Source organism: Eutrigla gurnardus (assembly GCF_963514095.1).
Source record: "Eutrigla gurnardus genome assembly, chromosome: 19".
Lineage (NCBI taxonomy): Eukaryota > Metazoa > Chordata > Actinopteri > Perciformes > Triglidae > Eutrigla > Eutrigla gurnardus.
Window position 1 is genome coordinate 2,465,631 of NC_139930.1, and position 26,425 is coordinate 2,492,055.

General features: G+C 43.9%; 2 protein-coding genes across 3 annotated transcripts; both read right to left on the reverse strand.

The window, feature by feature from the left end:
* Positions 1 to 1,288: 1,288 nt before the first annotated feature.
* Positions 1,289 to 4,399, reverse strand: LOC311030080 (uncharacterized protein). Of its 2 annotated transcripts, none has more exons than XM_084035628.1 (8): positions 4,224 to 4,399; positions 3,493 to 3,586; positions 3,170 to 3,405; positions 2,751 to 2,865; positions 2,246 to 2,363; positions 2,061 to 2,152; positions 1,576 to 1,693; positions 1,289 to 1,483 (listed from the first exon to the last, which is right to left on the reverse strand). In XM_084035628.1, exons 2-8 carry the CDS (start codon positions 3,499 to 3,501, stop codon positions 1,374 to 1,376), a joined length of 798 nt encoding a protein of 265 aa, XP_083891754.1. In that variant the 5' UTR covers positions 3,502 to 3,586; positions 4,224 to 4,399; the 3' UTR covers positions 1,289 to 1,373. The 2 variants fall into 2 exon arrangements, with proteins under 2 accessions (XP_083891754.1, XP_083891753.1); XM_084035627.1 differs by having other exon boundaries at positions 4,126 to 4,399.
* Positions 4,400 to 20,186: 15,787 nt separating this feature from the next.
* Positions 20,187 to 24,416, reverse strand: LOC311030240 (tripartite motif-containing protein 16-like). Its single transcript, XM_084035893.1, has one exon. The coding sequence runs from the start codon at positions 23,733 to 23,735 to the stop codon at positions 22,068 to 22,070; it is 1,668 nt and encodes a 555-aa protein (XP_083892019.1). The 5' UTR covers positions 23,736 to 24,416; the 3' UTR covers positions 20,187 to 22,067.
* Positions 24,417 to 26,425: the final 2,009 nt, after the last annotated feature.

Genomic DNA, 26,425 nt, shown 5'->3' on the forward strand with positions numbered 1-26,425 from the left:
ACCGCCGTAGCCCCATTTGGCGCATTTGGACCAGCAGTAAGCCTAGCTCTGCCAGCACCCATTTGCCCTGCTTTGCGTGGCTCATAGTAGCGTCTCACAACGCAACCTTCAGGCCAGAGCTCTGGGTTATACATCTCCATAACATCATTACACTCAGCACAGACTTTAAACGAGCTGTATCGGCTGCTCACGGTGTCAATGCGCTCACATTTAACATCATGGCCAAGTTGTTTAGTCAAGTAGTTGGACAGAGTATCTGCATCGAGATCTGGTGTGAATCTGGTAGCGAAAACACTCACCAACTTCGTACGGACCACCTTTATATTCCCTTGTGCAGCGGTGCCAATGATAGGTTTAGACGCCCTCCGATCAGTTTTTCCAACATGCTGTTTCATGGAAACAGGTTGATCCTGGCTGATCTTTCTCTGAGGTCGCTTCTGTTTTACAACCCGGCTCGATTGCGGCGTGTTGACTACAGATCCTCCTGGGCTCGCGCCGCCATTCACGGTCCCTGACTCAGCAGACAGGCCTGCACAGGTGGAGTCACCGGCTGCAGCAAGGCCAGTGACGCGCGCGTCCTCCGCCGAGGCCGTGCCATCCTCTCCTGCTGGGCCATTACGCACAGCGCTGGTGCAGGCTGGTTCAGTGTTGCTCGGCGCCAACAGCCCTCCATTGTGACTCAGCTCCAGTCTACGCTCTACGGTGGCAACTTTGCTGTCCATGGTCGCAACCACCATGCGTAGATCCTCGCCAACATCTGCCTGAAGTTTCACTGCGTGCCTTAGCGCGCAAACTTCACTGTGTAGCCGCTCCATTTTGCTCAGCAGGTTGGACACATCCAGATTGTTAAAAGACACAGGCGGCAACTCATCGAGGTAGTGGGAGACGAACCGGGGAATATTATCTCCATATTCATTCAATACTTTTAGGCACCATTTGATATTATTGGCATCTTTTTGGTTGCCTTTGTGGGTCACGCACCGTTGCTTAGTGTCAGGACAGAGTTCAAACAACACCTTCTTTGAGGACTCGATCCACTCAGAGTCGAAGGCATACGAGGCTAGAAGGACTATTTCATCCTGGGTCATCGTTTTAATTTTGACCACAAGGAAGTTGAGAAACTCATCCTCTACAATAACTTGATCATCAGTCTTGTAGATTGTCGGTTTAAATCGTGGCCGCTGACTCAAACCAGGAGCTGCTGACCCGCGATGCACGCCATCCGCCATCTTGTAGAGTCCTCTCTTAGTTTTTTCTTGAGCTCACCCAGTCTCCTCCGTTTCCGTTGCCTTGTTTGATTGCTGTCTGTTAGTTTAAAAAAAGTATTATTAGTAAGAATAACAAAGAAGCATTAGTTGTTGAGTGATGCAATACTAAATACCATTTTGTCGATAGAGATCATGCTTCTTCCTTCTGAGGGAATAGATGATCTCATCTATTTCTCTCTGGAGCTCTTCCTGGCTACTATGAGCACCATGATTCTCTTGAAAAATAGAAACAGGCAGAGTTTGAAAACCAAATGAAGCCAAATGAATGACAGTACCAAACTGACTTGTCAGCGACAATGTTGCTTACCAGTGGCTGCCCACTGCTTCACATCCTCCACCCACTGTTCTGTGTCATCCAGTGTGATGTTGAGGTCTTCCTGGAGATGCTGAAGATTTGCAGCTTCCAACTCTGCTCTCTGTGTAGTCTATTTAGAATGTTTTCAGCAGAAAAATACAATGTCAGAAGAATGTTCACTCAATTATCTGCTGCTAAATGCTTAATACTTTGCATTCTACATGTCAAAGTATCCTTGGGAAAGATACTGAATCCCATATTGCTGTCTATGTGAATTATATTCTGATGAGGAGCTGGCACATTGTACAGTAGTTTCAGTCACCAGTGTATTCACGTGTATGAATGTGTGTGACAATGAGATGAATGTGGACATACTTTGTAAAGCTTTGGAATGGTCACAAACACTAGAAAGCTGTGCTATATAAATACATTCCATTTACCATCCATTTAACCATTCAATGACAAATGTAAATGTTAAAAAAGTGTAGACTTCTTACTTTGACAAATCGCTTTGCCAGTGTCTTGTGGAGACTCTCCACCTTCCTGCTGTTCCATTCCATTGCAAGCATTGTTATCATATCAGCTCTGCCTGTATAAAACAAAACAGAGAATATGCACATTCAAATCAATTTTATTATCTGGTGTCGTTTCAAAGCATGCCACTTAATTTTTTTGAACCAACCTGACTTGGTCATGTATTTTGTGGTCAGAGCTGCCCTTGAGAGAAAACTGTTGACCTGCTCCACCTCCTCACCAACAGTATTTCCTGCACCATCCTGGTTTCTGCCACTCCACTTCACCTGCTCCAAAATAAACAAACATATGCACAAATATATGCACTGCTTATAAAATACCTGTATTTACTTGCTCTCTTGCTTACACCAAAGTGTCCGGGCATGTTTTTGTACTTGTTTCCTCACCAGTTGTAACTGTTAGGCCAGAGATATACTTCCTTTTTAAGCATGTGTGTCCTTAACAACATCTTTATTTCTGAGGAGCTGCAAAAGAACTGTCCAAAATGACACTATGCAAAAAAAGGTAGCTATGGTGAATACTAGTTAAAAGCAAGTATATCTCTGGCCTTACAGGAACTTTGACAAGCCCGTAACATGATTACAACATATTAAGTGATTTCACTAATGTGGTCAATCTTCTTATGACACAAACTCTTAACTTGCACACTGTACCTCACATTTGCCAGTGTGAGCCTTGGCATGCATTACAGAGAGGAAAGGCCTCATGGCTGTAAGTATTTGGAGCTCAGGCAACTTCACTGCCATCTTCTCCAAATATGGCCAATACCTGTAGAGAAAACCACTTAGTGCTTAGGTTGCATACTGCCATGATTATAGGGAGATAAATCAGAGGTAGTAACCAGTAAAATCTCTGTTACCAACCGAAGAACAACATGTATCAAAAACAATGCTAGAGATAATAATGCCTTATATCTGGTGGACATGGAGGTTATACCACATAAGCTATATTAACTTTCTACAGCCATAAAAAAGGCATGATTCTAGGCCTGTTGTGGCAATCTACAAGGAATTAATACAGTGCAAAATACCAGTGAAAACTTCATTTATGACTTGGAAAGGGTTAAGATTACCTGCAAGTGAGGTCCATACAAAAGAACGTTATGTTTGCAGCTTCAGCAAGCTCTTTCTGCAGGAACAATGGGTAGGCATAGATTTCACCACGGTAGTGGTTTAAGCCTTGAAGCAGAATGCCATGTCTGCAAACGGCAATTTCCAGGCCCTCCTCGTCCACCTTGGCCCTGGACTTTCGTGAGGTTTCTCGCCCTGCTGTAAAAGTTGCCGGCCCACAGACGTCATGACCAGTCCTCTGAAAGGAGACACAATCTGTTATATGTAGCCCAGAGACAAGTTAAAAAAAGAAAAAGAAGTGGTAGGAGGTTGGATAAAACCTTACAATCGTCATTTGGCTTCTAATATGATCCACAAAGGCAGACACTTTGGCATCTTCAGCGATGAACAGGCCATCAAAGAGAGGTGGTTCATCTGTCCTGTTAAATCAGAAGAATTTCCTTGTTTTTGTAACACCCGTCTCATGTACCTATGGGGCGGGCCTGGGTTAAACTTATGATATTCCCCTTTTTGTTATGCTTAATAAATAAAATATGAATTGAGTAAATGAAAACCACACACAATAGCACTTTAAATGTAAATACTTTTTTAGTTAGAGGATTTTTTAGTTCAAAATAGAAAAATAAAAAATGTGAAATAACCACTTGGGTTCAGTGACAATAAAATTAATATTCAACAGAAATGATACCCGTTTTAAATCACTTTAAATGCTGGCAATCACTGGTTCTTCACACCAAATATCATGAAACATAAAGCGAGCGAATAATGCAATGAACCCACACACACACACCCACCCACACACACACACACCACCGTCCACAACAGTCTGGGAAAAGCTACCCCAAAACCCCGTTGCAGGCCTGTTTCGTTGCTCGTGTGCGTTGAGGCCCAAAACACACTGGCCGCTTCGCTCTCTGAAAGCAAAATAAAAGGCACGTGCAAATCAACAGTTACTCACGGCTCCCGACAACAGTCCATGCGCTCCCGACAGTCCGTGGGGAAACGGGGGGATGAGGGGGAAATGGCGGCTCGCCGGCAGGCGCAGCCAAAACTCACAGTCCGCTCGTAACGATTCCGTCCGACAGCTCTCGTCCACACCGGAGGGCGCAGATCCTCTTGACAGGGCACAAAAGTCTGTGTTATCCGGTAACAGTCCGTTCACCTTAAAACAAGAACTTTCAGCCTCTAAAAAAAAGTCTCAAAACTTCGACGCGGTTGGGCTAACTCGTGTCTTCTTCTTCTTCTTCTTTGGATTTTAATGGCAGTTGGCAGCCATTGGCGGATTTTAATGGCAGTTGGCAGATGGCGGTAAATGCAACACTAAGTGTTGCATTTACCGCCATCTGCTGGACTTTACTCCTCCCGTTCCTCCTCTTCTATATCCTTTTAATTAACCCAGTTGTTACTAGGTATCTTATTATGATTCTCCTCCCTTCCCTCGATTTTCCACATTCTATTATACTGTTAAAATTAATTTCCCTCACTCCTACCTTCTGCAACACTCTATTCATCCTCTCCCTCTCCCTTTCATATCCAGGACATGCCATCACCACGTGTTCCACTGTTTCCCTCTCCCCACAATTACACAGACCATTTGCATGCTTCCCTATGATATTAAGTGTGCTGTTCAGTTTGGTATGCCCTATTCTTAATCTGCTCATTGTTACCTGTTCTGTTCTATTGTCTCCATAAACCCCCATCTCTCCTACTACTCCCTGTAATTTATATAAATGTCTCCCTTTTTCCTGGCTCTTCCAATACTGGTTCCATTGATTAATTATTTCCTTCCATATTAAACTTTTCCCCTCTGCTTTTGATAATTTCACTTTCACTTCAACCTCCTCTTTCTTTACTGCCTCCTTAGCAGATTTGTCTGCTTTTTCATTTCCTTGTATCCCCAAGTGAGCTGGCACCCACATGAACGTTATTTCCCTCCCCTGTTGTGTTAATCTGGATGTTTTTAACAGTATTTCATATAATAATTCCTGATGTGTTTTTGCTGACCTGTTTTTTATGCTTAAGAGTGATGAAACTGAATCACTGCATATGACTGTCTTCTTGTCCACTCTGTCCTCCACCCAGTCTATTGCCATTAATATTGCGCATAGCTCCACTGCATATATGCTTAGGTGGTCTGATGTTCTTTTTGATATTTTGGTATGATGACTGGGAACCACCACTGCTGCACCTGTTGCTCCTGTTTCCGGCTCTTTTGATCCATCTGTATATATGTGCACATATTCCCCATACTTTCCCTCTGTGTAGTTATAACATTCCTGTACTAGGTCTGCTGTTTTATTTCTTCTCTTGATGTTCCATATTTCTAGGTCTACGCTCGTCTCTTGTAGCATCCATACTGGTATTTGCGTCCACAGAACTGTTGGGCTGACTTCTATTTGCTGTATTTTTAGTTGTTCTGCTATTCCCTCACTGACCCGCCCAAAAGCTTGATTTTTGTTCTTTCCCCTTTTCCCAACACATCTCCAAAACTCTCTTTGTTGGATGCTCTTCATTGTGTCCTTTTAGATGTATCCAGTGATTGGCTGTAAGCTGTTTTCTTCTGAGCCATAATGGCATTTCTCCTGCTTCAACCTGAAGGGAGCAGACTGGTGCTGTTTTCATTGCTCCTAAACACATTCTCAGTGCTCGAGCTTGAATGACATCTAGCTGTAAGAGGACTGATTTAGCTGCTGATCCATATCCCACACTACCATACTCTATTCTAGATCGTATTAGTGCAATGTATATATATTTTAGTGACGTAAAGTCCGCCCCCCATTCTAGCCCGGCCAAACACCTCATAACATTCAATACTACCTTACTTTTTTGAACTATTCCCTTCACATGTTCTCTCCACGTTAATCCAGAGTCAAAGCTTAATCCCAAGAATCGCATGCTGTTTACTCTTTCTAAGTTCCTTCCATATAAATTTACCTTTTTATTTTCACTGATTTTCTTTTTTGAAAAGAACATTACTTTACTTTTTTCCACTGAAAATTTGAAACCCCATTCTGCTCCCCATTTTCCCACTTGATCTATCCCTTGCTGTAATTTCATGACGATGTGATCTATGTTGCCTCCCCTCTTCCATACTGTCCCATCATCTGCAAACAGAGATCTTCCCATTCCTGTTGGTATGTTGTTGAAAATGTCATTTATCATTATTGTAAACAGTGTAGGACTGATAACACTCCCCTGCGGCGCTAACTCGTGTCTCTCCCTTTTTCTTTTTTTCTTCTCCCTGCTTTCTTCCCGGAATCACAACACAGTCTAAGTCCCTCCCCCTCACGTCAGACTGCTCCCGCCTTTGGCCGGAGTCTTCTGCACAAGCCAATCACAGCAAAGACTTTTGTGATCGACACCTCTTAAAACCAATAATATTGTGTAAATAACGTAATTACACTTAAACACTGTCTCAGATGAACTTACTCTTTTTTCTTTTAGGACACGACATGAGATGACATGAAGTTATACTTTTAACACATACTTCTTGTAGATTTTTAACTTTTTTAACCTTTGTATTTTAACCATATTTATGCATTTTTAAACACATCAATAAACAATGAACTTCACATGAATTATGAATCTGTACATTATATTGTTATCAAAATGCAAATACACCCATTACTTTAGCAAGGGCTACATTTTATTACAGCCTTTATGTCACCTGTCGAAATGAATGCTGATATTTCACATTAGCGGAGTAGTTAAATATTACTGTGATTTACTGTGGAGGTAAAAATAAATAACATTACTGAAGTTATTGGCCATGGATTAGGGCCATGGAACCGAAACAAAAAGGTATTACTAAGATTAGAAAAATAGTTTGCTGACCCTTTGGACTTTTTGAAGCGGTAGGGAGACCGGGGATGGTTGAAACAAAGGGATAGTTGTAACACTCTCAGTTTGACCAATCAGAAACGAGCTGTGGTGATGTCATCAATACAGTCCATGCCCACTGACAAATTGACCTCACTCGTGAAGCCTCATGTCTCTGAGTTGAAAACTGTCTGTTCTGGAGCCAAAAAACTATTTTTCAGGTAAGAAAGTAAAAATGTCCATCACAACTATTTTTTGCATAGTGTCCATTGTGTTGTTGATACAGTTGTTTCACTTACGTAAGCTCAAGTAGTAGTTTCTCTAGTTTAATTTGATGTGTTGCATTAGTGCTAGCTTTGAAGCTAAATGCTAAAAATGGTTAGCTTTTTAATGGCTGCCTGGCATGGGGATGGTTGTAACTGTTCTTAAAAAGTGTTACAACCTTCCCCATATGTTGACATTTTGTGACAAGCAAGAAGAAAGCGACAAAGAAAAGGCCCAAGCCTGATGACACTGAAGATGCCAACGCCTCAGACAATGAAAATGTCTGCATTGTGTGCTTGGAGCACTTTGATAACTCACGGCCAAGGGAAGTGTGGATCAGATGTCAGCATTGTAGATTTTGGGCCCATGAAGCCTGCACCCCAGGCAAGGACAACTACATTTGCCACAACTGCCTATCTAATTAAACATATGTGCCTTAGGCAGTTTGCTATCTTCTGCACCTTAAAAACACACTGTTCAAAAGAGGCAGTTCAACTATTCAAACACCTTTTAGTACTTACTAAGTATTTAGTGCAGCTTTGCACCACACTGTTCAAAAGTGGTTTGTTCCACAGAAATTCAAGTGTTCAAATACTTTTTCACATTAACGTGTTTCAGGCTACAAAACACACAAACAACAGACACCAGTTTATACTTTATTATTCTTTATTTTATGTTATATATATGTATTTATTTTATTGTATTTATTTTAATTGTATTTAACTTGTACTTTGTATTTATTTTTTAATCATTATTTTTGTATTCTGCCAAGTTTATGGTTCCTTCTTTATTATTCATTAAGTTCTTGCATACATTTTAAGTGTAGATCTTTTTTTAAGTATAATAATTTAATTGTTACATCCATCCTCAAGTAGTGTTACAATTCACCCCGGTATTGGGGTAGGTTGTAACAACATACCTCTTTGTGTTTGACATTAATTTACATAATCTGTGATGGTGTAGTAGAAGTCCAAGTATATGTCATTCACAGCAGACAAATATGGGTACCACATGTCAAAATTTGAGATCTCTAGCACCAACAACCACTGAGTTACACTTGCTCAAACAAAAGGTGTTACTATCATCCCCGGTCTCCCCTAGTGCTTTCTGTTACCATCTGCAGATATGGCAAGCATGTCTGGTGTGCATGCAGGGCACTTGAAGGGCTCAACCAGGCACAGATGCTGTTTCTTCCAGTGGCAGAAGGCAAATTTGCGATATACCCTGTGAAAGGTATCACCGCAAATACTGCCCGTCTGAAAACAAGGATGGTATTATTTTGGTTAATTCCAAACTTTGCAATTTGGAATTCAAAATTTCAAATAACAAGAGTTCTCACCCGTCCTGTGCGATGGGCCCGATGTTCAAGCATTCTGATAAATGCTTTCTGGGATGTAGCTGGGCTGGCCAACTTCATTTGCTGAAATGATGTAAAAACATCAAATTTAAACAGCATTTGGCAGCTTGCTGTTGCTGGCCAGTATCTGCAACTGATGAAGTCACTGATTCCTGGCGTCCACTTGCAGGAGCAATGTGGGCAACTGACAGCAGGCAACCAGAGGTTGTATGGACCTGAAAAAAAATACATACAGTGGGTACGGAAAGTATTCAGACCCCTTTAAATGTTTCACTCTTTGTTTCATTGCAGCCATTTGCTTAAATCAAAAAAGTTAGTTTTATTTCTCATTAATGTACACTCAGCACCCCATCTTGACAGAAAAAAAACAGAAATGTAGACATTTTTGCAAATTTATTAAAAAAGAAAAACTGAAATATCACATGGTCATAAGTATTCAGACCCTTTGCTCGGTATTGAGTAGAAGCCCCCTTTTGAGCTAGTACAGCCATGAGTCTTCTTGGGAATGATGCAACAAGTTTTTCACACCTGGATTTCGGGATCCTCTGCCATTCTTCCTTGCAGATCCTCTCCAGTTCTGTCAGGTTGGATGGTGGACAGCCATTTTCAGGTCTCTCCAGAGATGCTCAATTGGGTTTAGGTCAGGGCTCTGGCTGGGCCAGTCAAGAATGGTCACAGAGTTGTTCTGAAGCCACTCCTTTGTTATTTTAGCTGTGTGCTTAGGGTCATTGTCTTGTTGGAAGGTGAACCTTCGGCCAGGTCTGAGGCCCTGATCACTCTGGAAGAGGTTTTCTTCCAGGATCTCTCTGTACTTGGCCGCATTCATCTTTCCTTCAATTGCAACCAGTCGTCCTGTCCCCGCAGCTGAAAAACACCCCCATAGCATGATGCTGCCACCACCATGTTTCACTGTTGGGATTGTATTGGGCAGGTGATGAACAGTGCCTGGTTTTCTCCACACATGCCGCTTAGAATTAACGCCAAAAAGTTCAATCTTAGTCTCATCAGACCAGAGAATCTTATTTCTCATAGTCTGGGAGTCCTTCATGTGTTTTTTGGCAAACTCTATGCAGGCTTTCATATGTCTTGCACTGAGGAGAGGCTTCCGTTGGGCCACTCTGCCATAAAGCCCCGACTGGTGGAGGGCTGCAGTGATAGTTGACTTTGTGGAACTTTCTCCCATCTCCCTACTGCATCTCTGGAGCTCAGCCACAGTGATCTTTGGGTTCTTCTTTACCTCTCTCACCAAGGCTCTTCTCCCACGATTGCTCAGTTTGGCTGGACGGCCAGGTCTAGGAAGAGTTGTGGTCGTCCCAAACTTCTTCCATTTAATTAGAGATGGGACGTTTGACACCGAGACTCCGAAGCCTGCTTCACTCTATTGAAGCAGGCTGGTTCGAAACGCTGTGTCGAGGCTTGTATCAAATCTCCGCGATCACGTGACCGATGACGTTTGACGCTTCATACGTCACAACGAACCACCGGAAATGAGGTGACTGATTCGAAGTTTTGGCGCTCCTTCATTCGTTATAAGGAGACGTGAGATGCCCAGTGCTCCCCCCTGCTTCATAGCGTTCTGAGAGACCTTTGACAGCGACGACCCTACTTGAGTGATGGAGAATCCGAGTGGAAGAAAGCGATCCCGTGGATGGGAACACTTCGACCTTGTGTCACCCACCAAGGTAGGTGTTTTATAATATAATATAGCCTAATATAATATACTTTAATATGGTATTGCAAAATATCTTCCCGCGACACTTGCAAGGATGTAATGGTTACAGAAAATGAATGAATGTTATGATATAGCTTGTAATATTTTCAACTTCATATTATCTTGATTGTTTCAATATTGCATTTAAATATATTTATTAATGTATTTTTTTAAATTTAGGTTCAGTGCCTCATATGCTCACGAGAGCTGGTGTATGGAAACAACACCTCCTCTATGTTGCGGCATCTTCGTGCCAAGCATGATCATGCAGCAACTTCTCAGCCGAGCACCTCAGCTGAAGCTCACCCTGCTGACCCTTCTGGTATTGTATTGTAACTGTATTGTAACTACTCAATACAACCTATTCTTCAGTTGAATCCAAATAAGATTTAAAAGTTGCACACATGTAACCTACATTTTTTCTTTCATCAGTGTCCAGGAAGCAACAGCTGGATGAGGCCTTGCTGAACCTTGTAGTTATGGACACACAGCCATTGTCTGTGGTGGAGAATGAAGGCTTTAGGGCCTTTGTCCACCTCCTGGATCCGACATACACGATCCCAGGAAGGAAGGCTCTGAAACAGATGTTGGAGGACAAATATAAGATCACCAAAGACCAGGCCGTAGCAGAAGTTTCGAAGGCATCCACTATCTGTTTAACAGCAGATATGTGGACCTCCATTAACATGGATGCCTACTTGGCAGTGACTGGGCACTTCATCACAGAAGAGGTCCAGCTCAAAACTGTTCTGCTTGGTGTCAAGCAATTCCCCAGGTCCCACACTGCAGCAAATATTGCAGAGGCCAAAGCCACTCTTATGGCAGAATGGGGAATAAGAACCAGAGTGAGGTGTCTGGTCACAGACGCGGCACCAAATATGATTGCTTGTGCCAATGTACTTAATGTGCGTCACATTAACTGCTTTGCCCACATGTTAAATCTGGTGGTGAAGAAGTCATTGTCACAGACATCTGACCTGGATGACATACGCACCAGGGCACGTAAAATCGTGGGGCATTTCAAGTCGAGCACTACAGCTAAAGAAAAGCTCTGTGAAATACAGCGACAGATGGGCCGACCAGAGCACAAACTTGTGCAAGAGGTGGACACCCGCTGGAACAGCACATTCTCAATGCTCCGGCGGCTGTACGAGCAGAGGGAGCCCCTGGGTGCAGCCCTCAGCAGTCTTAACACCCCCCTCCTGCCATTTTCTGCTGAGGAATATGAAACAATCAATCAGTGCATCTCAGTCCTCTCTCCCTTCCACCAGGCCACTGAAGAGATGTCCACAATGAGGAGGGTGTCTGGATCAAAGGTGATCCCCATTGTAAAGATGCTGAAGCACCAAGCTTCAAGACAGTGTGCTTCAGTAACACACCACATAGCCAGTAACTTGGTTCACAACATGAACACCAACCTTGCTTGAAAAGGTAACTTCATTAACACTTGCAACATTATTGGATCCCCGATTCAAAGAGGTGGGCTTCTGCAGCACAACAAGCTGTCAGGCAGCGGTGGAAAGGCTCACCAGAGAATGTGCCAATGTAATGCCTGCACCGGCTCTGCCACTGGCACCTGCAGAGGGTCCATCCCCTGTCCAGAGCAACAGCCTCTGGGACCTACTGGACAGCCACGTGGATGCACAACGTCCATCAAATTGTACCGCCAGTGCAATTGCAGAGGTCCAGAGGTAAACAAAATGTACTTTTTCTTTTTCTATTTTGTTTTGTATTCATCTCTTGCTGAAATGATAATGATGATCCAGATATCTGAAGGACAAACTGCTGCCCAGGACAGAGGACCCATTAAAGAATTGGCTCCTCCAAAAGGCTGCCTACCCACACCTTTTTATAGTAGCAATGCAGTATCTTTGCACACCAGCATCCTCTGTCCCCTGTGAGAGGATCTTTTCGAAGGCTGGCGAGATCGTCAGCCAGAGAAGAAGCCGTTGGAAGCCAAGCACCATTGAGCAGATTTTGTTTTTAAATAAAAACTTGTAATAAAGTGTTGCACAAGCATAAACATCAACACAACAACACATCCCCCAAGCACATTTCCCTTATGCACGTAATCACTTCATTTTGACACTGTAGCACAAGCACAATCCCACATATTCACAAAAGTACCTCTACAATGTTGCATTTGAATCTTTTCATATTATGTGTTACATCACAATCATGTTCTTAATGATAATCAGTTTATGATCCAAATCCTGGGATGTCCCACCACAAGTGGTTTCCACTGAATTGCATCAAAACTTCTCACAAACTCAGTCACACCTCCAAAACACATGTTTCAAGTAATTACAGGTAGTAACAGGACAACACATTTAACCTTTTATTAGTCAATTGACATTATATAGTAACACTTTGTTGTGTATGTGTGAACAATGATTCTTAGAATGAAGACACAACTGCTTAATAATGACTTTATTGCTTTTGTGTTGGAACTGGAAGCAATGATGTGTGAATCATTTGGAGGTTCATTGCTGCTATAACTGCAGCTGACCACTAGATGTCACTGGTAGGGTCTTTCTGTGAAGCTTTGAAGCTTCGAATCTTTTTTCGGTACAATCAGGAAGAAGCCTCAAAAGCTTCACGAGGCTTCATTTGCCCATCTCTCCATTTAATGATTATGGAGGCCACTGTGCTCTTAGGAACCTTGAGTGCTGCAGAAATTCTTTTGGAACCTTGGCCAGATCTGTGCCTTGCCACAATTCTGTCTCTGAGCTCCTTGGGCAGTTCCTTTGACCTCATGATTCTCATTTGCCCTGACATGCACTGTGAGCTGTAAGGTCTTATATAGACAGGTGTGTGCCTTTCCTAATCAAGTCCAATCAGTTCAATTAAACACAGCTGGACTCCAATGAAGGAGCAGAACCATCTCAAGGAGGATCAGAAGAAATGGACAGCATGTGAGTTAAATATGAGTGTCACAGCAAAGGGTCTGAATACTTATGACCATGTGATATTTCAGTTTTTCTTTTTTAATAAATTTGCAAACATTTCTACATTTCTGTTTTTTTTCTGTCAAGATGGGGTGCTGAGTGTACATTAATGAGAAATAAAATGAACTTTTTTGATTTAAGCAAATGGCTGCAATGAAACAAAGAGTGAAACATTTAAAGGGGTCTGAATACTTTCCGTACCCACTGTATACCATTTCACATTATAGGTACAAAACAGGACCAAGTGATAATATTGAGCCATTATTGGCTTGTGATGGGATACAAACAGTAGAAGGAAGTGACAAGGTACCATTGATAGTCACCAAGACAGTCTGCTTTCCTGGCATGACGGTGTAATCTTGGTCTCGGCCACAGGAGCACATTTGTGTTGGTGGAGGAATGGGCAGCAGACATACTGGAGTAATGAAAATTTCACAAATTAATACCTATAGTCAAAATATAAAACACTAACAGTTCAAGTTTATGTAGTGCATTTTATCGAAACCTAAAGACAAAAAACAGAAAGCAAAATCTTTTGAACACACCTTGTTCAACCAGTTCATAATGGCCTCTTTCATCCATTTTCACTGATGATGTGGGAGGAATATGTTTGTAAAAACTCTCTATCATGATTTCTCTGTCATGAAAGATGAGTTTTTTATGAACCATTGAGTCACATTCTGCACAGAGAAACTGAACTCCTGAGGGAACACAGTCCAAGCACCGGACCACAAAAACAGCATTGGCTGTTTTGCACTGCTGACAGCAATGCTGGGGAACACCTTCTGCAGCCAGCAAGCAACTCAGGAGCTCTGGCACTGCAGCCTTGAATTTTTCCCCAGTGGTCAGCTGCCTCTTGGTCCACTCTGACATGCTGGTTGTTTCCTCCACTTCTGCTGATGCTGGGACGGTGACTGAACTCAACAAGTCTCTTAATGTTTGGAGATGTTGATCTAAATTGATAAAGTATAAAAAAAAAACATGCCAAAGAGAGTCATAAGTTGTTTTTTTTAACACAACAAAAAAGGTCTATATGGCTTTGCCACAGCCAATGCATCATATAGCCTACATGGCTGCTGCAGTACATTCAATATTCAGATGCCTATTCGGATATTTTCAAATTCAAAGATTAAGGTTGACTTTATTTGAGTTGTCAGATTTAAATATGCATACCAAGATTTGGGACTTCTTGCGGAATTTCATCCATCTGCGAGGCCTCACCTTCTTGCACCTCCATAGTACCAGTGGGTTTAGCTGCAAGCAATAATGTAAGAAACATTACTGCTGACCAACAGCTTCAACTTATAATAATAAATGTAATATTTTTCTGACCAGATCGGTTCTTCCGCATTGATTTTGGTACAATGGACCCATCCTGGTCCCTTGTCCTCCAGGAAACATTGGAGCCTCCAGTCCCCTTCTGTTTCCTTTTCTTTGATGGCTAAAAGTAAAAAAAAAAAAAAAAAAAAGATATTTGCCTTTACTGAGAAAATTAAGTGCAATAATAGAGAAAAATATATGAAAAATATTACTGTTTTTGCTACCAATTCATCTGCCAACACTTTCCCCGCCTCCAGCCACTGTCTGAAGGACTCAGATGCCATTTCCAGAGATAAGAAACTGGTTCTTAAAAGAACCGTTGGTTTATTTATATACTATGTATATTAATGTTCAGAAGACCTGAAAAAAAAACAACATGAACCAAACGGATGAACTCAGATTAGTCGTGCAACCATGTATTCTATTTGTTGCCACAGAAATGAACATATAGCTACAATTTTATATAAAGTGAATTATCATATGTTTTTATTATTATTGTCGACGTGTGTGTGTGTGTGGGGGGGGGGGGGGGGGGCAGTACACATTACAGTAGCATTCTGTACAAAACGTCAGATAATTTCAACACATGCCAATTGGTCCCGTGAAAAAAAATTCAACCCGGACATTTTCATGAATTTATAAAAAACAAACAAAAAAAAACGGACAGATCGGACTTAAAAAGAGGACAAGTCCGGGAAAAAGAGGACGTCTGGCCACTCTATTGGTCAAATCATGTCTTTAATATGATTCAGACCTGATCTAAAACCGTCAAACTAAACTCAGCTACATATGAATCGCAAGTACTCGATTATATTAATATAAAACATCGGCAAATAAAATTAAATATACAAACCTGTCGCACTCAAACTCTTCCGGCTCTTAGTACGTTGTTTTTGATTGGAGAAGAAGGTCAAAGTTCATCAGTGACGTCTCATCTGAGACATCGGAGTGTCGATATTTACTTGACCGCTAGAGGGCGCGCTATTTTGAAACGTAACATATGGTCGTAATTCGGTGCTTGACACACGACCTATGTGGTCGTTTTCTCGAGGAGGACAGTCTCTGCCTTTGCCATTGCAGCCCCAAGGCTATGGAACAGCCTACCCATTTCAATGAGGTGCTCCTCCTCTGCAGCTGCCTTTAAGGCAAATCTAAAAACCTTTTTGTTTTCCCAGGCCTTTAAATGTCCCTGATGGTCTCAAGTGTGTGTCATTTTTCATTCTGGCTGTCCCAGCCATGGCTATTCTGTATTTTGTACCTTGTTTGTAATTTTGTGTTCACTGAACTGTACAGCACTTTGGTCAACTTTGGTTGTTTTTAAATGTGCTTTATAAATAAATTGATTTGATTTGATTTGATTTAAAACTGGTGATGTTAAAAAAATACACAGTAGTGGTCAGACACAGCCAGGTCGACAACAGAGGACACACCGATGGACAGGCCATGGGTTATGACCAGGTCCAGGGTGTGTCCTCTGTTGTGAGTCGGCTGAGCGACGTGCTGCTTAAAATCAAGACAACTTAAAAGATTTTAAAACTCTCTGGATATCGGGGCCGAGGTAACATCAACGTGTAGATTAAAATCACCAGTTATTAAAATCCTGCTATGAGAGGTGTGGATAATTGATAAAAGTTCAGAAAATTCACTGATAAAGAGCTAGAGTGATGGGGTGGTCTGTATATAGTAAGGCAAAGAATTGGAGGACTGCTAAAAGTAAAGGCATGGTGCTCAAATGATGAGTAACTGTTAAAAAACACTCCATTTGAGGTCAATGAGTTATCTATAATCGATGCCGTGCCTCCTCCTCTTCTACCCTCTCTAGTAGAAAATAACAAATTAAAATTTGGTGGGGAAGCCTCGGTGAGAACAGCAGGTGCGTCAGTGCCAAGCCATGTCTCAGTTAAAAGAAGACAGTCTAACTTGTTATCTAAAATCACATCATTCATTAAAAAAGTTCTATTTAAAAGAGAGCGAACATTAAAAAGTGCCAAGTTTATGGTGACAGGTGGTTTGTTGACTGGAGTGGTGGATTGTTCTGTGAGTGGTCTGAGATGATGAAAGTTCACAGAGTGGGTGTGGTCGTGTCTGATGTGGTGGTGGTGTGTAATGATTACGGGAATGGGTGAAGTGTTGGTGTGAATATGAGGTCCAAGTCCGGTGTTGTATGTATGGTGATCAGAGGTGGAACTGAAATCATAGGAGCATGGACCTGGGGGACATGTTACAGGTTCCCCCTGTAATTACACAGAACTCTCTTGAAAGAATGTGGTTCAGTTGTTGCACACTTACAAACCTCTGCTTGTTCTCAAAGCACTATCCAAACCATAGTTGGTTCCATGGAGGAAGTTATTAGTGATGTTCAAGGTCGAGCACAAGAAGCAGTTCTCCAAACATTTCCCTCTGAAACTAAGGAGTCAGAAATGTATAAGAAAGTAGAGCACTGTTTGAATCCATTAGACAAGCCCTTTTCCAAATTTAACATGGATGAAGAGCCAAAAATATTATGATGAAAAATGGGAAATAGTTGATTGTAAAGAATGTGTCCTTGGTGTGAGAGTGGATACACGTAGACATAGAACTCATATAGTCAGGTTCCTGTAACAGACAAGTTCATGTATGTACCCATTTTAGGTACATTACATCCATTTTCAGAAACAGTGAGACAAGAGAGTTCTTCTTACAAGAGAAACACTGTAAAAAGGGGACATACAAAGACATTAATGATGGGTTTGATTTCCAAAACCGTCCTCTTTCTTCACAACAGAGACATGCTCTACAAATGTTACTTTATTAGGAGGATTTAGAAATGGCTAATGCATTGGGTTCTAAGAAGGGGATCCACAAACTTGGTTGTGTTTATTTTCCTTTAAAAAACCTCCCAGCCAAGGTGAACTCTGTGCTAATGAACAGACATCTTGCAGCTCTTTTCTACACCCAGGATTTAAAGACGTACGGTTTTGAAGAAATATTAAAGCCTCTTAATGACGATTTGAACATTTTAGAAACTGAAGGAATCAACTCCCATTTATTGATGAACCAGTGTTTGGCTCTGTAATTCAAGTCACGGCAGATAATCTTGCTTTGAATAGTTTGCTCGGCTTTGTTGAATCTTTCAGTGCAACATACTTTTGTAGCTTCTGTCTGACAAATGAGGAAGAAATTCCGTGTGTTTGTTCTGAGGATGATCCAGGACTTAGTCTGCGCTCCAGAGAGCTTCATATTGAACGTTGTAATGCACTAAGTGAAGATCCTGCTCTACCTTTTGTTTATGGTGTTAAACCCTTGTGTGCTTGGTTCATGACAGGATTTTCAGTGCACTGGTCATTTTGCAGTTGATATAATGCAGGATTTGTTGGAGGGTGTCGTACAGTATGAGTTTAAGCTGTTTTGTTCAGTAGCTGCTTAAAAATGTTACATCTCTATGAACACGTTGTCAGATCGGATACAGAGTTTTAATTATGAATATATGGAACGTAAAACAAACCGAGTCACTTCAAGATTGAGGACAACAGCAATCTGGCCAGAATATGAGTTTAAATAAATGAACCAGTTATTATGAACTTAAATGTGATCATAAATCTTAGTTTCCCTTCACTTCATAGTGGAAGCGGTAGAGAGTCAGAGTCAGTGCGTCGTTATCCAGTCCATTCCACTTGTTCATATAGAACACGCCCACATCACTGAAGCCCAGTCCACGTTTTCCCTGCAACCTAGGTTGCACTCGGTACCTGGGTACCTGCAGTGTGTGTACCGGGAGCGGAGCACACAGAACCGACTAGAGCAGCATTAGGAGAAGAACGTGACGTGATGGATATACGGAATTGTTTCAAGAGAGTAAGTATTCATCACTGCTGATAGTAACAATAAGTTAGCTGCAGCCCCCCAGCTAACAGCAGAAAGTCCCACGTCATTGCCAAATGCTCCCTGTTTGACAAAAAAAAACCTGGCTTGCACACTCTGTAGCTGAGAGCCCCCTGTACAGGAGGCAGCATGAGATGCATGCTGTATATCTCTGTGCACGTCTTACCTTTGTTGTTTTGCAGTCAAAAGTTACATTTCAGCTCAAAAAGGACTCTGCTACAGTAGCTAGCTAGTTAGTCCGACATGCAATGTGAAGGTCCTGGTTGTTTGTAGAGTTAGGTGTACACTCTTCATATTATCTTTGGGGTGACTTCCTTCTGGAGCATCAGATGCACACCGTGAACCAGCTCATTCACATATGATTATGTGGATAATAATAATAATGACAATAATAATGATGATGATAATACGGTAATAATAATAATAATAATACACTAATAATAATCAAACCTGTAAGAGTCAGGGCAGAGGAGCAGAGAGAGTGAGAGGGGAGAAACCTCTACTGGAAAGGTGAGTCATTTGTGATGCAGGCAGTCTTGGAATTTTATGGGGTGACTTCCTTTTATGGGGTGACTTCCTTTTATGGGGTGACTTCCTTCTGGATTATCAGCTGTGTTTCTCACTTTACGCATGGATGCACACAGTGAAACAAGAGCTGAGCACATTCACGTATGATTGTCATCAGTGGATCAGTGGAATGTTTGATTACATTTTTGTATTCAGCATAAAATATTATGCAGGACTATTTTTATAGAATAAATATGTTTAATAAGTAATTCTGTGGTTTATTTTTTCACCTTTCAGAAGAATCCAGATAGTCTCACTCGTATTATTGATGTTTATTTCATGGATATAGAATTTTGGTTAAAAGTTACAGAATCGAATCGTTAATAAAAAAAATAAACATTTCTACTGAATCGTTAATGGAATCGCTGTGAAGCCAAAGATTCTCCCCCCTAATGGAACCCATCCATGAAGCTCTCTACTGTTCTTGAGCTAATCTGAAGGCCACATGAAGTTTGGAGGTCTGTAGTGATTGACTCTGCAGAAAGTTGGTGACCTCTGTGACCTCTGTGCCTCAGCATCGATGACCCCGCTCCGTCATTTTACGTGGCATCATCAAGTGATGATCCTTGAACCTTTTGTGCTGCTACATTGTCTTGCTACCGTTCTAGACTTGAAGAAGGTCTCTGAGGGGAAGCTGCCTTTAGAAGAAGGACTTTTGCTCAGATCTGAGTGTGCGGATGCTTTTTTTCTGCTTCCAGATCGTCAGCAATTAAAGTGAGAACCAGCAGAGGGAGCCAGACACACACAGACACACAGACAGTCTCTGTGTTGGTGCATCTGGTCCATGTGGATCCGCCAGTCCTGCAGACCAACACACAGACCAGAGACCGGTCAGAAACAAGTCAAGCAGCAGCAACACAACAGACGGCATGCTGGGAAACTACAGCAGCTGTCTCAGTGTGTCCTTTAAATCCTTCAACCTGCACATTTCACTGAGCTTTATGGTGACAGACACATCCAAGTCATCAATACTCCATTATTATCATTATTATTATTATTATTATTATTATTATGATAACCAACATGACGGCCTCATTCTGAACGTTCCTCTGCATGAAAACCAACAGAACCAGAACCAGAAGAACAATATGTGTGTTCTTGTCAGGATTGAACTCAGCTTCTTCTCCAGCAGCTTTGTATGACACCCTGGAATGAAGACGAGGAGGAAGCACTTTGTTCACGCTGCTTTATTCATCATGGAAAGCTTCAGTGTGTCCACAGATCTCATCAGTGAAGTCTGTTAAAGGATCAATGATTTCATCACACAATCACTTTCTACGTGGGATTCTAGATTTCTTTACTAACGTAGAGAAAGAAAACAAAGCAGCTGGGATTAAGGAGGTCTGCTGGTTTCCACCAAAGAGCCACGCAGAGGAGGAGAACATAGAAGTACATCGCTAAGCAGAGGAGGAGGGGGAGAGGAAGAGAGGAGGGGGAGAGGAGGAGAGGAGGGGGAGAGGAGGAGAGGAGGAGAGGAGGAGGGGGAGATGAGGAGAACATAGAAGTACATCGCTAAGCAGAGGAGGAGGGGGAGAGGAGGAGAGGAGGAGGAGAGGGGAGGAGAACATAGAAGTACATCGCTAAGCAGAGGAGGAGAACATAGAAGTACATCGCTAAGCAGAGGAGGAGGGGGAGAGGAGGAGGAGAGGAGGAGAGGGGAGGAGAACATAGAAGTACATCGCTAAGCAGAGGAGGAGGGGGAGAGGAGGAGAGGAGGGGGAGAGGAGGAGAGGAGGAGAGGAGGAGGTGAGAGGGGGAGAGGAGGAGAACATAGAAGTACATCGCTAAGCAGAGGAGGAGGGGGAGAGGAGGAGAGGAGGAGGAGAGGAGGAGTGGAGGAGGAGAGGAGGAGGACATAGAAGTACATCGCCAAGCAGAGGAGGAGGGGGAGAGGAGGAGAGGAGGAGAGGAGGAGAACATAGAAGTACATCACTAAGCAGAGGAGGAAGGGGAGAGGAGGAGAGGAGGGGGAGAGGAGGAGAGGAGGGGGAGAGCAGGAGGAAGAGGAGGAGGGGGAGAGGAGGAGAGGAGGAGAGGAGGAGGAGAGGAGGGTGGAGGGGAGGAGGGGGAGAGGAGGGGGAGAACATAGAAGTACATCACTAAGCAGAGGAGGAGGGGGAGAGGAGGAGAGGAGGGGGAGAGGAGGAGGGGGAGAGGAGGGGGAGAACATAGAAGTACATCGCTAAGCAGAGGAGGAGGGGGAGAGGAGGAGAGGAGGAGAACATAGAAGTAAATCGCTAAGCAGAGGAGGAGGGGGAGAGGAGGAGAGGAGGAGAACATAGAAGTACATCGCTAAGCAGAGGAGGAGGGGGAGAGGAGGAGAGGAGGGGGAGAGGAGGAGGGGGAGAGGAGGGGGAGAACATAGAAGTACATCACTAAGCAGAGGAGGAGGGGGAGAGGAGGAGAGGAGGGGGAGAGGAGGAGGGGGAGAGGAGGGGGAGAACATAGAAGTACATCGCTAAGCAGAGGAGGAGGGGGAGAGGAGGAGAGGAGGAGAACATAGAAGTAAATCGCTAAGCAGAGGAGGAGGGGGAGAGGAGGAGAGGAGGGGGAGAGGAGGAGAGGAGGGGGAGAGCAGGAGGAAGAGGAGGAGGGGGAGAGGAGGAGAGGAGGAGAGGAGGAGGAGAGGAGGGTGGAGGGGAGAGGGGGAGAGGAGGAGGAGAACATAGAAGTACATCACTAAGCAGAGGAGGAGGGGGAGAGGAGGAGAGGAGGGGGAGAGGAGGAGAGGAGGAGGAGGAGAGGAGGAGGGGGAGAGGAGGAGAGGAGGAGAGAGGGGGAGAGGAGGAGTGGAGGAAAGGAGGGGGAGAGGAGGAGAGGAGGGTGGAGGTGAGAGGGGGAGAGGAGGAGAGGAAGAGGGGGAGAGGAGCAGGAGAGGAGGAGAGGAGGAGTGGAGGTGGGAGGAGGAGGGGAGAGGAGGAGGTGAGAGGGGGAGAGGAGGGGTGGAGGTGAGAGGGGGAAAGGAGGAGAGGAGTAGGAGAAAGGGGAGAAGAGGAGGAGGAAAAGGAGGAGGAGGAGGATGGTGAAGTCATTCAGCTCTTAATGACTTCTGTCTAGTTGAGTTTACAGATCTCACCACTACTTCCATCACCATAAACATAAAGTCCAGCATAGAGGGTCTCAGTGAACGTGGTCTGGACTCTGTGGAGGAGAGTCATGGTCTCAGAGACGCTGTAGAAGGACAGAATACCTGCTCTGTGATCCAGGAACACTCCTACTCTGGAGGACCGAGGACCTGAGACGGGAGTTTTAACATAGTTGTACCAGAAGTTATAACTGTTATTGTAACAATCTAAAGACCAGGATTTATCATTGTATCCAAACCTACATGGATTCCCTCGTCCTGCTCTGCTGATACTCTTGTATGCGACTGCTACTTCAACTCCACCTCCTCTCCACTCCACCTCCCAGTAACAACGACCAGTCACACTTTCTCTACTCAGGACCTGATAATAAACAGTAAATCTGTCTGGGTGACTAGAATAAGGCTGGTGTTGCCTCATAAATGTTGCTTTTCTGTTCCCCTCAGATAATAACAGATATCTGAATGCTGTGTTTGGATCCAGTGTGATTTCACATGAATATTTCAAGAATCCAGCTCTGGTCTTGGGTTCTGGTTGTAGCAGTAAAACATCCACTTCAGTCCCTGCCAGTGAGACGTTTGTCCATCTGTGTATCAGAACTTCCTGTAGTCCATCTCTGACTTCTGACAGCGCCGCCGTCACGTCCTCAAAGTAGCGGCGAGGAGGACGGGCGTTGATGCTGGATGAGTGTGTGGACTCACTGAGTGGTGACAGTGACAGGTAGTCGTGTAGAAACTGGTTGTGATCCTCTGTGTGTGAGAGCTTCTCCAGCTCAGCGTCTCTCCTCTTCAGCTCACTGATCTCCTGCTGCAGCTTCTCCTGAAGCTCTCCGACTCGACTCACTTCCCTTTCCTGCTGGGATCTGACCTGCTGCTTCACGTCAGAGCGTCTTCTCTCCATGAGACGGATCAGCTCCGTGAACATCTCCTCACTGTCCTCCACTGCTTTATCAGCAGAGTGGTTGATGGCCTCCACCTCCTGGTGGAGCAGCTTCACATCTTTGTCTCTGTCCTGGATTCTCTGCTGGATGTTTAGTCGACTCCCCTCCAGCTCTCTCTGCCTCTCGGTCCTTTCTGCTGCAGCTGAGACTGTGTCGTGGCCTTTATGTTCGTCCACAGAGCAGAGATAACAGATAGACTGCTGATCAGTACGGCAGAACATCTTCATCACCTCATCATGACGAGAGCACACGTTCTCCTGGAGCTTGTTGGAGGGCTCCACCAGCCGGTGTTTCTTAAATGCTGCTGATTCATGATGAGGCTGGAGGTGTTTCTCACAGAAAGAGGCCAGACACACCAGACAGGACTTGAGGGCTTTCAGTTTCCTCCCAGTGCAGAAATCACAGGCCACATCTTCAGGTCCAGCATAGCAGAGACCAGCAGGAGCAGCTTGGAGTCCAGTCCTCTTCAGCTCCTCCACCACATCTGCCAACATGGTGTTTTTCTGCAGGACAGGCCTCGGTATGAAGGTCTGCCTACACTGAGGGCAGCTGTGGATCTCCTTCTCATCCCAGAAGCTTCCAATACACTTCATGCAGTAGTTGTGTCCACAGTGAAGAGCCACCGGATCCTTCAGTAGATCCAGACAGATGGAACAAGACAAGGTCTCCCGGTCCAGCTGAACTCCTTTCTGCGCCATTTCACCTCTCAGCGACGACGACTGTCTGAGTTTCACTTTGTGAGAAGTGAAACTGGTCTGAGGTCTGATCTCAACAACATGTGTGTGTGCAGTGAATGTGGCCTGTCAGCTGCTGCACTTCACCGCCATGTTGGTTACACTCATCCTCACACGGTAGATCTGAAGGGGAGGAACAAGGAAGTGTGTGTGTGTGTGTGTGTGTGTGTGTGTGTGTGTGTGTGTGTGTGTGTGTGTGTGTGTGTGAGTGTGTGAGTGTGTGTGTGTGAGTGTGTGTGTGTGTGTGTGTGAGTGTGTGTGTGTGTGTGTGTGTGTGTGTGTGTGTGTGTGTGTGTGAGCAGAGAGAGGAGGGAGGCGTTCTCAAGCTGGGGTTCATTCCAGGAAGAGGAGCGGCACATTGACTTTGTTTCCTCACTTCTAACAGAGCCTTCAAACTCAACTCAAACTTTATTTATAAAGCGTGTTTAAAACACCCAACAGTTGACAAGTGCTGTTCTGGACAATAAATAAAACAGTAGACATCATGCAATAATATAAGACAGAACACATAAACATACAATAAAAGGATGTCTTGCTCAGTTTGAATCAAAAGCCAGAGAGAAAAGCTGAGTCTTCAATGAGGACATAAAAACCTCCAGGGTCTGGGCAGATCTAATGTCCCGAGGCTGATCCAGAGCCTTGGTGCAGCCCCCACAAAGGCTCGGTCCCCCCTGGATTTGAGTCTGGTCCTGGGGACATCATTAGACCTGCCGACTTCATTAAACATACTGTCCTGCTAGAGCTCTTCGCTCTCAGAATAAAGGCTTACTTGTAGTTCCTAAAGTCTCCAAAAGTAGAACAGGGGCCAGAGCTTTCAGTCATCAAGCTCCTCTTCTGTGGAACCGTCTTCTGGTTCTGGTTCGGGAGGCAGACACTGTTCCCACATTTAAGAGTAGGCTTAAAACCTTTCTCTTTGACACCGCTTATAGTTGGGGCTGGTTCAGGTTTGCATTGGACCAGCTCTTAGTTATGCTGCTATAGGCCTAGACTGCTGGGGGATTATAGTGGCACACTGAGCCTCTCTCTCTCTCTCTCTCTCTCTATGTTCCCCCGGAGTCCTTGTGCTTTCTTGCCTAGCACGTCTCCCCAGGCCTGGACTGGGACAAAAATTCGGCCCTGGACTTTTTGGTCCAGACTGGCCCACCACAATCCGCCACAGATACTGTGCCAACTCGGCCCGTTGATGTACTGTACATATAATCACACAAGCCCTTAATAACACTACTATACTGAATAATATCCCTTTATATTCTGGAGCCTTGAATAACATAAATGATGACTACACAGTATGTTGCTCATTTGCTCTTAAGAAGGATACTGGAGAAAGGATTTAAGATTCAAGAGTGTTGTTTATTTAACTCACTCATGGCATTGGCAGGCTGATAGCAAGGTGGTCAAACCACACCACATGGCAACATGTGAGTTTTAAGCTTGTAGATCTGCAAATGTGTGGCATGCTTTGATGAAAATATAAAATAGTGGTTAATAAAAGCAACTATTAATCAGGTTAGTAGGGGTCTGGAAAATGGGTGGGACTACTGGGCCTCTGTAGCCTATCATAGGGCCACTGGGCCAGGTATTCTTTAGACAGACAAGCCACTGGGCCTCTAATGTGTCTGTGGGCTGCAGCTGAGCTCTGTGGGCCGGTGCATGTCTCTCTCCCTGGGCTGCAGCAAAAAAAAAGAGAAAAAAAAAGGCAGCCACTGCCGGCCCATTATTGACCGGCCCACCGGGAAAACTCCCGGTAGTCCCTATGGCCAATCCTCCCCTGGGTCTCCATGCTGTGGTCTTGTTTGACTCTTACCGCCAGTATTTTTAATTAAAGTAATTGACTAAAATCGGGGGCTGCACGGTGGTGTAGTGGGTAGCACTCTTGCCTCACAGCAAGAGGGTCCCGGGTTCGATTCCCAGGTCGGCCCTGGTTCCTTCTGTGTGGAGTTTGCATGTTCTCCCCGTGTAAGCGTGGGTTCTCTCCGGGTTCTCCGGCTTCCTCCCACAGTCCAAAGACCTGCAGGATGGGAATCGGCATCTCTACTGCAAGTTATACTAAATAATACTGCTCTACACTCTCTTGACATCAGGCCGTTCTGAAAAAGGGGCAGAATTTCATGATCTTGTCAACTGAGGAATTAGGTGATTTTACCAGCTGGCAGCAACACGTGGAGACCATTTAGGCAAAAAACTCATTTTTGCCAAAAAGTGACTAAGGCAATTATTTTAACAAGGTGACAATGTGATGTGTGCAAGAAACTGATTTCCACTGTGGTCTCCTGGCTGCAAAAAAGGTAGAGGAAGGAGAAGGAAATGATCTGACGGCTCTATACAGTGCATCACCTCATCTGGATAGATATGTAGTAAAATATTTTGAAATAACATATACGAGTTGCTAGCTGTATTCCTTCTTAAACATAAATGAAATGAAATGGTTCTGGACCTGTTACCCCCGCGACCCTATCCAGGATAAGCGGTTGAAGAGGGAGGAAGAAGGTTCTCTGACTGTCAGGATGAAGATTTTAAATGGCCCCTGCTATAAAATACAGACGTTTCAACCTTGATCAGGCCAAACCATACTACATAGACATGTTGCTGATGGAGAAAAATGTATGTCAACTTGGTAAAAATGATAATTATGATTGTGAATAGGTCAGTCATCA

Coding starts and splice junctions, on each gene's coding strand:
- LOC311030080 (XM_084035627.1), bottom strand. CDS start 4,145: ATGGACTGTTGTCGGGAGCC. Junction 3,587..4,125: donor ATGGACTGTTGTCGGGAGCC/GTGAGTAACTGT, acceptor CTGATTTAACAG/GACAGATGAACCACCTCTCT. Junction 2,153..2,245: donor AAAATACATGACCAAGTCAG/GTTGGTTCAAAA, acceptor TGTTTTATACAG/GCAGAGCTGATATGATAACA.
- LOC311030240 (XM_084035893.1), bottom strand. CDS start 23,735: ATGGCGCAGAAAGGAGTTCAGCTGGACCGGGAGACCTTGTCTTGTTCC.